The following is a 16,323-nucleotide window of genomic DNA, read 5'->3' as shown; positions in this document are numbered from 1 at the left end:
TGTATGTAGGTACATGCATATATGATTCTCAAGATTTTGTTTGTTTTTTGGCAAACTCTATATACTCAAACATTAACCTTGTTCATGTGAAGTAGGAGATGCACATGGATGAGATCTGAGAGGGGCACATGAAGAGATTGCCAATGGCCAAGATGATGAGTGGAAGTAAAGGGGGTAGAAGATGAGGAGGATGAAGAGGGGTCGAATGAAGTCCTATTCTGTGTCCTTTTTCAAGTAGGTGTCATGAGCTATAGGAGCCCCCTTTTGAGTATGTGTCATGACATAATGTCTTTTTTGGATTTTTTGGGAAAGGATCCAAATGAGTGCCCCTTATAGTATAATATTTCGAGAAATTTGGGGAGGAGGGTCTAAATGAGTCCATGTAGGAGTCTCTACTTAGTCTATACACATTGTGAACAAATTTATAATCAAAATTGGGTAGATTCAGGATCTACCCAAGTTCTTTTTGGGAGACATAACAATTTTGACTCCTAATACTGACTTCAATATTGATAGAAACCACCATAAATTACTTTTTTTTCAAATATTGATTTCAAATATTGTATGGTGAATTCTTTCAAGGAGGAGAGGAAGACAGAAGATGACATCTTGTCATGGGATTTGGTAGATACACACTTAAGAGGAGAGTAGATGATGTCCTCAAGTGGGCAATTGAAGGGCAAAAGAACGGCTAGCAATGTGGGAGGGGGCAACTGCTTGAGAAAGGTGGAGAGGTTGCTTGAGGCTTTGCATGCCTCATGGCACCTTGTAGTGGTTTGTAGGAGGTTTTTCTTTGGTTGGTACCACCAAAGTGACAATGAAAATTTGGTTTCTTACACTATGGAAAACCCATTTTGGTTTCTATTTTGAAAGGGGCCCACATTAGCAACTCCTCAAGGATAGAAATTTATCAAATATCCACATGATGGAACATGACCTAGATAATGGATCCATTTAAATCTATATCCACACACAAATTCCATAAAAAAGAGTAGAAAGATATCCCACACAAAGTATCTTCCCAAGTGCACATTTTGGCAAACCGCCCCCTTTTTTTTGTCCATATACAAAACCCCCCTTGTATATGGGATATCTTGAAAAATAATATCCTTAAGTATATAGGTATGTGCTTAGGTCCCATTGTACAAAGTACGCCAACAATCAAAAGCATAGCCGTTACTTCTTTCAGCTTTAGGTTTGCACACTCCTATCACTAAGAGTGACGATCACGGGATTCTTGGGTTTCATGATGCTATCCCTTCATTCTTGTTGTCATTGTTTTATCCTTTCAACCTCATTTCTCTCGAGCTAGAATTTTTGGTGGAAAAATGATGTTAAAGTTTAATCACTGGTCCCATGACATGTGCATAAGAGTAGAGGCATCACTCGTTGCCTGATCCGCGTCTGGATATCGAGGTTTCGTCTAGCATTACCTCGTCGGCACGGAGGCATCAATTTGATTCCTTTTTGTTTGATATTTCCGTTCACAAAAAATGCAGGAGGGTCTCGCCACGCATTAATTGCTCTTTTTCCGTTCCCACCCTGCAGCAGATTTACATCAATACATGAGAAAGGCTGGGACAGACTTTACCTTCGAGCGCAGGAGGCGCTTTGGCTACAAACTAGGTTCATATTCCAACGATGGATTCCGCACGTAAAGTCCAGGCGTGAGACAGTGTTTAAAGACAGACACAAGTCACTATATCCAGTTGGTGACACTACCTCCAAGAAATATCTTATCATCTGCCCTTTTAGCGAACAATTGGTTTCGCAATATCTTATCATCTGCCCTTTTAGCGAACAATTGGTATCGCGCATTTACATCCAAAGAAAGATCTCAAATTCCAGCTTAGAAGCTGCAGAACTCTACAATTGGGACCAAGTAAGGAAAGCTCTAGAAGCTTTGTGTGTGTATGTGTGTGTGTGTGTGTGTGTTGAGAGAGAGAAATCATAGAGTCTTTGGTGATCCACTATTTTCATCTTTTCTTTTTTTCAAACGATCTCTGCAACAATCATTCTATGATTGTCTTCAGACTCGTTTGATTGATCAGGATGTATATACAGCTTATACTGAGATCTTCAGTTGAGTAGTAGCTACTTTGTTTTTTGAAGTAACTATGAATGTAATTATTCTACAGCAATAAAAGATTTCTTCCCACAAAAAAAAAAAGTGTGTGTTGAGAGAGATATATATATATATATATGCTAAAGCAGTCAAGGCTGAACCTGTAAACAGGCCAGCCATTTGCTGACTCTCAGCTGGTCAGCCAGGCACATTAGGCTAACTGGTTCACCATATTCAGGCGGAGAGCAGCTGTCTAAACAGCGAATCCAAGCAGACCTTGCTAATGAAGACTGGTTGACCAGATTGTGTTTTGCCAATTCACAGAAGGAAGAATCTTTGTGATCACCTTCTGCAGTGATCTTTGTGGTCAGGCGTATGGTTTATTTACATGTTTTATCATGTCACTTCGAAATTCCATGTCTAGTGTCTTTCAAAGGTAATGGCAGGCCTAATCGAAAGATGCTGTATGGAGGTGTGTTTCTTTGCAGACTTGATCTGCTCCATATCCGACTGTCCCTCCTATAAACAGGCCTGTTTGCAGGCCCCTTGCTGGGGCCTGGACCTGTGCTGCTCCTGCGCACCCTCCTGCAGTTCCAATTTGCTGCTCTCAGTCTTGCACTGGCTACTGCTGCGCACTGTTCCAGCTCCTGTGGGCTATCCTGCACTAACTGCAAGTCACACAAACACTTCTGAATGTGAGAGCTCCTTCTCTCTGCCACGCGCCTCTGTGTAGGCTTCAGTACTCCTGCAAAGCTCTGCTCCGATGGTGTACTGTATACAAAACTCCCTTTGCTGCTCTCCTACACTGTGTAGGAATGCACCTAGGTATGCTGCAGACGTTCTAAATTCTGCCCTGCAAGAAACTCTATGCTGATGTAGATTCTTTAGGCTTGCTGTTGATCCCTCCACAATGTCTCCAGAAGGGTACTGGTCTGCAGGCTGGAGTGGGCAGGAGATATGCTCAGGACTGCCGCTGGTGCTGCACATGCCAGGCTCGAGAGAAGTGCTTCCATTCTCATTTCCAAGACCCTTGGACCAAAGTCTCTTCTCTTTAACTCCTTGGTCCACGGGTATGTATGGCAGCCCTTGTTGGGAGACTCCTGAATTGGGCTTCATGTAGCCCTGATCTGACCGACCCAGTCCTGACAGACTGGCCAACCAGTCTGTCAGCCAACTAGGTGTGTTGCTTTACAGACTTGGTCTGCTCAATATCCACTGTCCCTACCTAGGTATAAATAGGCCTGTTTTGCAGGGGCCCTTTGCTGGGCCTGGAAATGGTACACAACTTAGCAATCTTGATCAGGTAACAAACGTGCATCATATGTGTTATCGACAGCTATTTACAGAGCTGCAACTTGTAATTTTTGGGTACGCATGTCACTCTCCTGTCCATTAGATCCGACTTGGACTCCAGCAGACATTAATAACATCATATCATATCCTGATGGGTCTCCCGTGGACTTTAATAAAATCACATATAGCATATCATATCATCTCTCTCTCTCTCTCTCTCTCTCTCTCTCTCTCTCTCTTTCAATTCCATCACTGATGAGATAATCTTGTCTATCCTCAATCGACCGGTGGAGATGGTCCCATAGACAATACACAGGCCCAGTCACCCGGATGGATAGCTGATTTGGCAGCCGATCAGTGGCTTCCCATCATTGGCCTTTATCTCGCAGCGACAGCACGATGTATTTATTTTCTTATTTCAGACACCAAACTTGGGGTAAGGGTGCCCTTTTGAGTGGCCCATCCCCCCTTAGAATTGTAGGATCCCACATTTTTACTTGCTGTTAGACTTACTGGGTATGTATGTATGGCGCTTATCCTCAACGTCTCATGATTGGCATACTTTATGGATTCTGTCCTGGATTGCTATATTCTTCGTCTCCACTTCAAGACCTTGAGAGCTGGTTTTCAGTTTGCAATTAGCCATCTTTTGGAGAGGGCGAGCCCAGCCAGCCAACAAGGGAGGGAAGAGAGGGGAGAGGGGAAAGGAGAGGGAGAGAGAAGAGGAAAGTCCCTGTTGGAATGTGATCTCAGAATAATGTAAATGCGCATGTTATTTCCAGGCTGTTACACTGTAAACAGGACTTTTTCCATGGACATTAATTCCAAACCATTTTATTTTCAGCTGATTTAAATTTTATTATTTTGACATTTTGTGCATTTGTTTCATGATCACAGATGTGAGTGTTTTGTGTGAATTTTCTTTACAAGATTTCACACGCCCAGTCGGATATCTACTTGAAATCCAATGCATTGATTATTCAATGCATCGATGGTCACTCTATCGACAACGCTCAACCATTTAACTATGGTGGTAGCACCTTTCGCAAGGAGAGCCATAGATGACACTCTTTGTTAGTGTACAGCCAGTCACATTATGGTGACAGGATGTTGGGAGCTAGGGCATGGGGTGGACTTCTCATCACAATGGAGGTAGGCTGCTGTTCTATGCATGGGATCACCCTCCACCAGGCAGCATGCGTTACAAGATTTGGATGGTCTGCACTATAACAGGACTTTTTCCATGGACATTTATTCCATACCATATTCGACATTTTGTGCATATATTTCCTGATCACAGGTGTGAGTGTCGTGTGAATCTTCTTTACAAGATTTCACACATCCGGTCGATATATACTTCAAATCCAATGCATTTATAATTTAATGTATCGATTGTCACTCTACGCACAACGCTGTAGCTTACAGCCTTTTATAGTGTACAGCCAGTCACATTATGGTGATGGGATGTTGGGAGCTAGGGCATGAGGTGGACTTCTTATCACATGGAGTTATGGTGCTATTCTATGTATTGGATTACCTTCCAGCTGCCAGCATGCGTTATGAGATCGGATGGTCCGCACATCCATAGGGTCTCCGGTTTTCAGGCCCGAATGGAATTACGTAGGTCAAACTTGAGAGGTGGGCATGATTTCCAAAACATATATATAAATGTGTGTGTGTGTGTACACACACACACTCAAGCTACGAATGCAATGGAGTGTACTTGCAATGCTTTCAGCTGAGGACACGCATTGCTCGTCCTTCCTTTTTCTCCAGTCATCTTCATTCTTCATTTATTCCCAATTTCGGTGAAGTTGGAAAGCTTGATGGCACGAACTATCCAATTTGGAAAGTCAAGATCCGAAGCCATCTGTTGGCACGGAAGCTATGGACGATTGTGATTGGGACCGAGGAGAAGCAGGAGGACATTGTGGACAAAAGAGGTGAAGTTCTAGTTGAAGCAGATGCGGATGAACTGTGTGCATGGGAGGAGAGGGATGCTCAAGCCTTAGCAATGCTTATTGGCACGACAGCAGATGCTGTGATTCCTCATATCCAGTTGGCAGAGACGTCTTCAGAGGCGTGGGCCATACTGAAGGAGCTGTATGAAACCGATAATACAGCTCGTATCATTACTCTTCAGCATCAGCTTTATAATCTTGATATGAATGAGGGTGATAGTGTGCATGATCATCTGACAAAGGTGAAAGTCGTGCGGGACCAGCTCGCAGCGGTTGGTCAGAAGGTGGACACGAGTCAATTGGCGTTGCTCACACTCCACAAGTTGCCACGGAGTTTCAAAAGTTTTGTGACTACGGTCACTGCGGGTCAACGGAGTAAGCCAATCACCTTTGAGGAGCTTGGCCCACTCCTGCTTCAGGAGGAGGCTCGAGAGAAACTCTTTACGCAAACCGACGAGAAGGCATTAGTGGCCAAAGACAAGCCTGGAAAAGGCAAGCCAAAGGATTCCAAGAAGTCAGAGGACGCTGACCGCAAGAAGAAAATGAAGTGCTATTACTGTGAAAAGCTTGGCCACTCCGCCAAAGAATGCCGAAAGAAGAAAGCAGATCAGAAGCGGAAGAGAGAAGCCAAGAACAAAGAAGAGCCTAAGCATGATTCTGCCAATGTGACGACTGGACAGTTATTTTTAATCAGTGAACATTGTTCAGCATATGCAGTCAGTGAAGGTAAAGAGGGTTGGTATGTTGATAGCGGTGCTTCCAAGCACATGTCCAACATAAGGACTTGGTTCAAAACCATGGAAAGTACACACCCGGATTCCAAAGTTTCTATCGGGGATAGCCGGACGTGTCCTGTGAAGGGCATCGGTAGCATTCCTTTCATCATAATGGTGGGTGAGGAGAAGGATATCTCTGGAGTACTTTATGTACCCAACCTTTGCAAGAATTTACTGTTTGTAAGTCAGATGGACAAAAACAACATGGCAGTTCTCCTTCTACGCAGTAAAGAAGCAAATCCTTATCAATCGGGATGTTGTCTTCGAGGAAAAGGAACTTGAACCCAAGGAGGAGCCGCAGATTGAGGAGGAGGAGATTGTTCAACCCCCGAACCCACCCCGCCCCAAGTTGACCATAGAGGTGGCAAAATTAGAAGCTGATGTTCCACAAGATACTCAGGAAGAGCAGGATGTTCAGGAAGAGCAGGATGTTTACTGCTCTTCCTTTGCAAGAATTTACTGTTCGTAAGTCAGATGGACAAAAACAACATGGCATTTCTCCTTCGACCCAGTAAAGAAGCAAATCCTTATCAATCGAGATGTTGTCTTCGAGGAAAAGGAACTTGAACCCAAGGAGGAGCCGCAGATTGAGGAGGAGGAGATTGTTCAACCCCCGAACCCACCCCGCCCCAGGTCGACCATAGAGGTGGCAAAATTAGAAGCTGATGTTCCACAAGATACTCAGGAAGAGCAGGATGTTCCGGAAGAAGTTCCAGTTCCTCCTCCCACAGAGAAGCAGAAAAAGTTACCCCAATGGTACCTATGGACATTGGAAGAGTCTCGGGTCACCGAATTACCTGAGAGTAGCAGGTCCGGATTGCGGCGGTCTCAACGTCTTCAAAAGACCCCATCCGTGAATTTTGCGTTGGTGGCTCAGCTTGACGAGCCAAGGACCTTCGAGGAGGCGAAGGACAATCCAGAATGGCAGGCTGCCATGAAGGCAGAGATGGATGCTATCCTGAAGAACAATACTTGGGACTTAGTGGCCAGGCCCCCGCGACGAAAAGTCATCGGCTCTAAGTGGGTATACAAACTTAAATACAAATCAGACGGCAGCTTGGATAAGTATAAAGCAAGGTTCGTGGTCAAAGGTTTTGCTCAAACTGAAGGCTTGGATTTTGATGAAACTTTTGCTCCCACAGCCCGCATGGTTACTATCCGGACAGTGATTACCCTTGTTGCCCAATTCCAGTGGCTTATTTTTCAAATGGATGTGAAGTCCGCATTCCTTAATGGAACCCTGGAGGAGGAGGTATACGTGGAGCAGCCACCGGGCTTTCAAGATCGAGGGTCCCCATTAAAGGTCTACAGGTTGAAGAAGGTGTTATACGGGCTGAAACAGGCCCCCAAAGCTTGGTACCAAAGGATTGATGTATTCTTTCAGAAGATAGGGCTAAGTCGGAGTCCTTCTGAGGCAAACCTTTACTTGTTCATTGAGAAGGGATTGCGACTGGTACTCATCCTCTATGTTGATGATCTTATCTTGACAGGTGATCATGTCAAGAAGATTTCACAGGCCAAGGAGCTACTCATGTTTGAGTTTGAGATGACTGACCTTGGGTTATTACATTACTTCCTTGGGATTGAAGTAAAGCAGGCCAAAGACAGGATCTTCATTTCACAGGAGAAATATTGCAGAGAACTGCTGAAGAGATTTCAGATGGAGGATTGCAGGACAGCATTAACTCCCATGGAGTTCGGGCTCAAGCTAAGTGTTCACGACACATCTCAGCCGATCGATACTCCATTGTACCGACGATTGGTAGGAAGTTTGCTTTACCTTACCAATACTCGACCTGATATTTGTTATGCAGTTGGGCTATTATGCCAGTTCTATGCTTCTCCCAGAAAGAGTCATTGGGATGCAGGTTTACGGGTGCTGAGGTATCTAAAGGGTACTTGCATCTATGGGATCACCTACACCAAAGGCATCGAACTAGGCGGGTTCTGTGACAGTGATTGGGCGGGTGATGCTGACACCGGAAGATCGACAACAGGGTATTGTTTCTTACTTGCATCTGGTGCCATCTCTTGGCTGAGTAAGAAGCAACCCACAGTGGCCCTTTCATCTACAGAGGCAGAGTACAGAGCCACGTGTACAGCAGCTTGTGAGACACTATGGTTGAGGTGGATTCTGGAGGACATGGACGTGTGTCAGGAGGATGCAACAGTGCTGATGTGCGACAATCAGAGTTGCATAGCCATTGCCAAGAATCCAGTGTACCATGCGCGGACTAAGCACATCGAAGTTCATTACCACTTTGTTCGAGAGCTCATCATCGACGACGTGATCGAGCTTATCTACTGCCCGACCGCCGATAATTTGTCCGACCTCTTCACGAAGGCACTCCCTCGAGAACAGATGGAGCACCTCATCAAACGCATGGGGATTGGCCCACAGTTGTGACATTGAGGGGGGGTGTTAGAAACTCACTGTACCCACCTGTGAGCCCCCAATTTGAGGGGACAAGGGGCAGTGAGAGGTAGGAGGGCTGGGAAAGAGAGAGACCCAGGCTGACATCATAGGCAACCAGCACACGGGCTGGTTGCTGCCTGCAACAGCAGAGAAATAGGGGGGCCTTGTGCCTCCCTTGGAGGCGTCTACAGCCCCATGGACTGGCTGCACAGGGCACCCTTTTACAGGGGCCTGTGGCAGGCCCAGTCGGCCCGACCAGGGCCACCGACCAGGGCCAACCCTGGTCGGATTTCCAGGGCAATCTGGTCGGCCACCAGACAGGGTACCGACCCTGCTGGTCGGTCAACCTAAAGGGCCTGGGCAATGCCTATAAAAGGCCCACTCCTTCAGTCATTCCAGCATCCAGTGCAGGACAGAAAGCCTCCTTCCTAGGCTGTGCTGTGCACTCAGAGCTGGTTCAGTTTGACAGAGAGAGTTCCATCAGTTTTCCTCAGCACTTCGCTGAGTTTTGTATTGCTCCCTTGGAGCCAGTTTCTGCCCACCTTCCGGTGGATGAATATACTCTTTCTCTCTCTCCGTTTAAGTTATCTCTGAGTGAGTGTTTATTGCATCTGTGATCAGTTATCTGATTTGAGTGTAGAGAAGAGTGGGAGAGATCTTGGGTGGAGGTTTGAGTCCTATTCTTCAACAAGATACACACTTATGGCATGAAAGATTGGGACATCTCAACTTTCAAAGGGTGGTCAAAATGCATTCTAAGGACATGGTGGTAGATCTTCTACAAATGCATGCACTTACTAAATGTGTTTGTGAGGGCTGCTTGTTCGGTAAAATGCATAGGTTCTCCTTTCCCAAGGATGGGATTGTTGGCGCTTCTAGAAGTTGCACTAAGTGTACATAGTTACGTATATGGACTGATGCGGACAGCATCTCTTGGGGGTACTTTGACTTTGTCACCTTTGTGGATGACTATACGAGACACATCGTTCCTCCTCCGAGGATGGGAGTGATCTCTTTGATGCCACTCTTTACCAGCAGGCTGTTGGCTGCCTTATCCACTTAAGTCACACTAAACAAGACTATACGATATTATACGAGACACATTGTTTCTCCTCCAAGGATGGGAGTGATCCCTTTGATGCCACTCTTTACCAGCAGGCTGTTGGCTGCCGTATCTATTTAAGTCACACTAGGCTCTATCGGTATCATTATGGAGTCTCCCAGCTAAGCAGGTTCATGCACAAGCCCAGTACGCAACATTGGCAGGCAATGAATTGTCTTCGAAGACTTGAGTGGCATGCAGCTTTTGGGTCTATTATATGATGATAAGTCTTCACTGGCTATGCAGCTTTCACGCATAGTGACTAGGCTGGTTGTTAGACACACGGGTGTCTCACATTGGCAACTGTTTCATGCTTGGCTCTTCATGCGTTTCTTGGTTCAGCAAGAAGCAGCCTACAATCGCTACTTCTAGCTGTGAAGCTGAGTACATGACAGCTTTTACAGCTACTGTGGAGTATGTCTAGCTTTGTAAGCTGCTTGCAGATCTTGATGTCTACTAGACCTCATCTACTACCATGTACATTGATAGTCAAAGTGCTTTTGCCCAATGGGCATAACCTTGTGTTTCATGCACGTACCAAGCACATTGAGGTTCACTACTGTTTGAGAGCAATTGTTTGCTAGAGATATACAGTCGTCATATGTTACAGCGTAGGATGACTTAGCAGATCTCTTCACGAGGCTTTATCACCACCCAAGTTTGAAGCTTTTCGGAAAGCTACCTTTTGTCACGTGATTCTGCTCTTCCTGTACTATCATAGGTCGCTATATCCATCACAGATGAACATGTGCAACCATGATTTAGTCTTCAAGTATTTTTTAGATGTTTCCAAGACACTTCAGCCATACCATGGAGGGGGGTTTGTTGCCACTTTAACCTAGTATTGTAATATGTATTGTAGGCCAGTTGGGACCCAGTTAGAACATCTAGTCCACTTGGGGCACCTAGGACATCTAGGTAGGACTCTTGATCCACCTAGGCCACTAGGGTGTACTTGGGTCTATACGACCCCTCACATGTACTTTCTCATTATCCAGTTGCAAGTACACTCCATTGCATTCTCAGCTTGTTGTCTTCCACTCCATTGCTTCAAACAGAACGTAGTATGGTGCAATAAAGGCATATGTGGGCGACAATTCCTTGAGATGGATCCACGTGTAGTAGGCACAGGGCATGCCCTCTATAGGCCTAGAATGACAATGTATCAACATAAAATAAAGACTGCCATTCCTCCCAATCCTTGTGCCCTCCCGTTTTTGTGGATTTCTATATTGTGGCTTGACATTTATATGTACCCATGTACTATGGAAAGGTCTCTTTGGGGGATCTGGTTTGCCTCTAAGCAATTACAAGATCCTTCCCTTTGAAGTTCTCATAGAATTACTCGGTGTAGACAAAAAAGTTCTGTTTCATTCCAAGAAGCTAGTCTATTTTTGGTGAGAGGAGGGGGCCTTCAGTCCTGAATAATGACTTTCCCATCTCTACTGCCCACTTGCCCTTGGCCCTGGCCTCCATTACCTTCTTGAGACCCTCTTTCATCTGCTCAATCCTGTATTTGCATGAGGTGTTCATTGATAAAGATTAAGACAGCATGTCTTGATTTTGCATCTTGAACTTGATTTCTCTCGTGAGTTGTCCTCCAAGCGTTCTCAATCTCGGCTTGCTCCATCCTGAACTTCAGATGGATATGTTTCCTGGCCATGTCCAAGGGGCCAGTTCCATCCTCCTCGACCCCCACCATTTTGATCTCTGGCCCTCCTTGTAAAAGGTCTCCTGAGTGAGGTCACTCAGGCTTAGGCCTGCTGACCACCCAGGACCAAATTCTGCATCCTTGGTGTGTGCCTTGACCTTGGCTTAGTTTTGGCCTCTATTTTCTTTGGCCCTGACATCTTACCCTGAGTGCATTTCAGCTCCTCAAGGCTCTTTTTGAGGGCTGCATTTTCATCCCATAGGGTGTCTAGTGCACTGGAGTGGGAAGTTCTTGCCCCTTCCTGCATAGGCTACTGAGCTTATAGCTCAATCGCGTTGATGCTGGAAGCCTGCTCCTCCGTTGCTTTCCTTCATACCCTCTCGCATTTCCATATAACCTTCCAGTCTCTCCATGCACGTGACAAGGCAGACTTCCATTTTCCTTCATCACTTGTCCCCATTTCTCATGTTGTCATGCTGCAAGCTGAAAGATATGCTTTCCCTTAGTGTACATAAGAGAGAGAGAGAGAGACGATATGATATGATTGTATTAAAATCCTCTTGAGACCCTGCAGGATCTATGGGACTGGATCACTATTAACAAAAAGGGATCTGTTTACATCCGGTGAAATAGAATACTATAGACTGCTATGTAGTTAGTACTTGTTGGGCTAGTTTATGCGCTAGCCCGAGTACCTTGTTTCGCTGTTCCAAAACTTCTTTCCGATAGTTTCCCATCTTTGTAGCTGGCTGTTCTAATAGACATTTCAGGTTTCCTCTGTTGCCATCATATCTTTCTCTGATGTGTACATAAGCCCGGCATCTTAGAAGTACATGCTGCTCATTTTCCACCTCCTGAGAGAGAGAGAGAGAGAGAGAGAGAGAGAGAGAGAGAGAGGTTTCTGAAATTGTTTTGTTGCAGAATTGGGGGTCAACTAAGATGGCATCGTTACGAGAGGAGATAAATAATGAGTTTGCTTCTGATGTGACATCAGAAACTTTCAAGACACTGTTGATTCCTGGTTTACCCGATGATCTTGCCATGTTGTGTCTCATAAGGCTTCCACGGAGATATTATTATGTCCTTCAAGGGGTTTGTAGAAGGTGGAGAGAATTCCTGAAAAGTCAGCAGCTTGTTGCTCTGCGCAAGAGGCTTGGGCTTTCAGAGGGGTGGGTCTATGTCTTAAGCAGGGACAGTTCTGAATGTCTCCATTGGCATGTGCTGGATCCTGCCCAACGCAGATGGATGTCACTTCCAGATATGCCAGCTGTTTGTTCAAGGAGGTTTGGCATGGCTTGTGAAGTGCTGGATGGAGAACTGTATATGATTGGTGGATGTGGCAAATTTGAGGATCCAACAAATGAAGTACATGTGTTTGATCCTCTTCAGCACAGGTGGAAGGAAGCAGCAAGCATGTATTCACCTCGATGCTATTGTGTAAGTGGTGCTCTTCACGGTAAATTGTATGCTATTGGGGGAACGGGATTGACGTTTGGTGCTCTCACTTCTTGGGAGATGTATGATCCCCACACAAATGGTTGGGTATGTCATGATGATCCTAATGTTGTTCCAGACTTAGGAGAGTCTTTAGTCATGGATGGTAAAATCTATGTGAGGCATGTTTGCCCTGCCAATGCCCTTTCTTTCTATGCGGCTGCTTATGATCCAATGAATAACATTTGGAGTACCCTAGATACTGAGATGACAAGGAGATGGGATGGACCAGCGGTCGTGGTAGGTGATGACACCTATATGCTGGATCAAACCTTTGGCGTTAAACTGTTGGCTCTGGACAAGGTAAACAAATGTTGGAGTCCTGTTGCAAGAATCTCTCCTTTATCAATCAGAACACCTTGCAGAATGGCTGTTGTGGGTTCAACTTTATTTGTAGTAGGGAGGGGTTTGAAGACGTTGGTTTTGGATATGGAAAAAGCTTGGAAGGCGACAGGATATTTGGTTACATCATCTGTTGTGGGATTGCAATCGTCGGATAATCTGATAGTCAGTTGTAGTACCATTTATATCTAAAAGCATAAATGACCCTAAATGGACATTCCACTATAATGTCTTCATTGAGAGCAGTGCAGCTTGCCTGACTGTTTTCAGCAGTGCATAATATTTATACTGCTCATACATTATCATTTAAGGATAATTATCAAAGTAAAGCTCACTTAGGTGTAATAATGAGAGTTGAAGGGACTAAAATTCTTTGGTTTGTGGATGTATTCGTTTCTTTTACGTGATGATGCAGTATATCTTTAAGATAACTGGAGCAAGTGCACATATTTGTTCTCTGCATGAGGAGATGATTATGTGCATGCAAATTGACCCGCAAAAAAGATAAGCATGCAATCAAAATGTTTATTAGAAGTCTGGGCTTCTTGGTAGTTCAATTCCTTTGATTGTCCTTTTTGTTCTTGCCTTTCCTTTGGAGCATGGCTTGTCTGAAACATGTAACAGTTCTGGGGAATGTTAAGAACTAAGGAATATTTCCAAGAGCTTTTGTTTCTGTGTCAAGGCGGGTCTGGGTGCATATCAAAGCCTATTGGTGCAGAAACACCTTTTTATTACTGTAACCCTACTGCCCTTGGAGAATCATAGCACGTGTTTCTTGCTTCTTGTAAAGACGTTCACAGTTGAGCATTTACCACCAGTCAATGGGTAAAGCTTCCAGTACCACATGATTGGTGATTTTGATCAAGGAGCTGCAATGGTCTAGTGTATTTTAACACATGGATTGTCTTAGTCTCAAGTTCTTGGCAGTGTATTTTGGTTGTTGATGTTCATCTTCATGTCTATAAGTATGAGGATGAGCTGTTATTCCTCCGCAAGCTAAAAAAGATTGCACACAACTTACTCACACGTGGGCATGCACACATGTATGTTTTCTTCAAAGGAGGAGTTTGGGAATGTTATTCACATATGTATTTTTGCTGCTTCAGTAGATGTGCAATTTGCACCTTGTGAAGTTTTTTGAATAAATTCTTTGTATTTCTAGCAATTCTACGTTTTTTGTATTAGGAACACTTGTTTGAGAGAGACTAAAATCAAAAAAATCATAGGGAGTTGCATGAGGAGAATTTAAAAGCCTTGTCCTTTAGTGCTAGCAACCAAGTTGCTTCACCTCTGGTGTGAAGTGGAGTTTACTTAGTTTGCAAATGCAACTGCATGAAAAAGCATCTTATTCAATATACGTCTTGACATTTGGATCATATACACCCCCTTCCATGTATGTATATGGCATATATCCAAGCCCTTACAATCCACCCCATCTATGTGCCATTATAGGCTTATCAACAGACGAATATAGCCTTAAACTTTGTGAGTCCTCCATGCAATCCATGCTTTCCTTGCAGTATCCCATCTATTGCTTCATTATGCTATCCATATGAACAACCACATCATATGCAATTTCTAGCCATAATGCAACTTTTTTGGTGTTGCCCATGTGATTCGTCTCATGCCGACATCATGTGCACAAGTGGCACCTAATACTTGTACCCACATGTAACTCCACTCACTCATACCTTACCTCATAAGGGGGCTTGTAGGTATGGCATTGTCCCTTCTTCTTTATCACCCCCTCTAATGACCTAATGTGGGCCCACATTGAGCTAATGAAAGAAAAGTTTTTTAACTCTCACAAGGGAGCTCTCTAGAATAATCTAACAAGCTCAACATCCACCCTATCAAAACCTCCATCCTTGAACAATCAAAAATTCCTTGGATGACATATACATAGTACCATGCATTAATGCCACCACCAATACTCTATACAAAAATTGGGTCAAGCACGTATGGATGATATAAGTTAATTAGGGCTTAAAATGCTAATCGTAGTAAATTAATCCAATATAATCTCATTATATAAAATGAGAAACAAACATATGCACATAGGTTGATTGCCAATGTGGTTATATCCCAAATGGAGGGCCAAATATGACAACTATATTGAAAATCAAATGTGTGCGTACATCACACGTGCACGAGAGAGAGAGAGACAGAGTATTAATGTCCAGGGGAGTCTATGGGATAGAAGAATAAAACCCCATCTAGTATATTTGCTTAGGAAGGGGCCATAGTAACTCCCAAGGTGTGCGAAACTCCATTATTTAGACTACCTACATAATATCCGAAAGACATAATGAGCCAAACTGAGAATCCTTTGGTTTTGATTTAAACTCTTTGATGAGTGCTCACGGTATACTGTCCATCTTTTTTCTTTCCTAGCAGCTTTGACCTTGGCTAATTCTGTTGTCAATTGGGCTCGTGTGACTTCCTCGGCTATCCACCAGAGAAGTTTGATAAATTCTGTGAGCTAAGCATACTAATAGCATGTCCCTTAGAGTGTCAGATATTAGTTGCTCCATCATCACCCTTCCATTCAATCTTGGGCATAGCTACTTTGATATGTGCTAAAGTCTCACTAAAAGAATCCTTTGTACCAATCTTCAAGGATCCCCCTATTCTAATCTTTAGTGTATTCTCACGTCTAGCTTCGTGTTCTTTGATCTCTTCTTCAATGTTAGCTGTACTTGCCTTTGCATTAACCTCCATGATCACTTCCTTCTTAATTGTTTGTAGTTCAATATGAACTAGGTCTTTAACTATAGAGACTAGTTGAGGGCCTTACAACATTGCACCACCTCATCAATTACTACTTGCTTCCCAGGTCCTTCAAGGGCTTGAAGTCTAATTGTCACATCTGCTAGTTGAATCGTCAACTCTCTTACCTGTTTGCTATAGATTGCCCAATAATGGGTTGATCATAGAGGGTTTTTATGGGTCAGTTCTACATACGAAGAGGGCATCATGGCTGCCATTGTAGCATATCGAGTCTTCCTAGTTGAGGTTGCTGGGGTTGAGGGGGATTTCAAAAAAGAAGAGGAAGAAGAGAGGCTTGGCCATTCCATGTTAGCCATATCTACTGCTACCCCTAACTGAGACTAATGCCTTGATTGGGCTAGCGGTTCAGCACAGCTCGGGGTTAGGAAATGGCAAAGACCCCCTCACCCCCCCTTGCTGCCTGTGACCTTAGAACCCCTACGTGGAAGGCGAA

The 16,323-nt window shown here is 44.3% G+C and overlaps 1 protein-coding gene across 8 annotated transcripts; it reads left to right on the top strand.

The window, feature by feature from the left end:
• The first annotated feature begins 1,175 nt into the window (after positions 1-1,175).
• Positions 1,176-13,516, top strand: SKIP4 (SKP1 interacting partner 4). Of its 8 annotated transcripts, XM_087391790.1 has the most exons (3): positions 1,211-1,416; positions 1,552-1,765; positions 12,186-13,516. In XM_087391790.1, exon 3 carries the CDS (start codon positions 12,204-12,206, stop codon positions 13,290-13,292), a length of 1,089 nt encoding a protein of 362 aa, XP_087247916.1. In that variant the 5' UTR covers positions 1,211-1,416; positions 1,552-1,765; positions 12,186-12,203; the 3' UTR covers positions 13,293-13,516. The 8 variants fall into 8 exon arrangements, with proteins under 8 accessions (XP_087247922.1, XP_087247916.1, XP_087247920.1 ...); XM_087391796.1 differs by lacking the exons at positions 1,211-1,416; positions 1,552-1,765 and adding an exon at positions 1,176-1,195; XM_087391794.1 differs by having other exon boundaries at positions 1,211-1,626.
• The last annotated feature ends 2,807 nt before the right edge of the window (positions 13,517-16,323 follow it).

This window comes from Dipteris shenzhenensis, chromosome 20 (genome assembly GCF_047967505.1).
Source record: "Dipteris shenzhenensis isolate YYH24624 ecotype China chromosome 20, Dip_SZ_1.0, whole genome shotgun sequence".
Lineage (NCBI taxonomy): Eukaryota > Viridiplantae > Streptophyta > Polypodiopsida > Gleicheniales > Dipteridaceae > Dipteris > Dipteris shenzhenensis.
The sequence above is the reverse complement of the archived record's forward strand: the minus strand, read 5'-3'. Positions and strand labels throughout refer to the sequence as shown.

What these genes read in the sequence shown, in the direction of transcription:
- SKIP4 (XM_087391796.1), top strand. Translation starts at nt 12,204, where the DNA reads ATGGCATCGTTACGAGAGGAGATAAATAATGAGTTTGCTTCTGATGTG.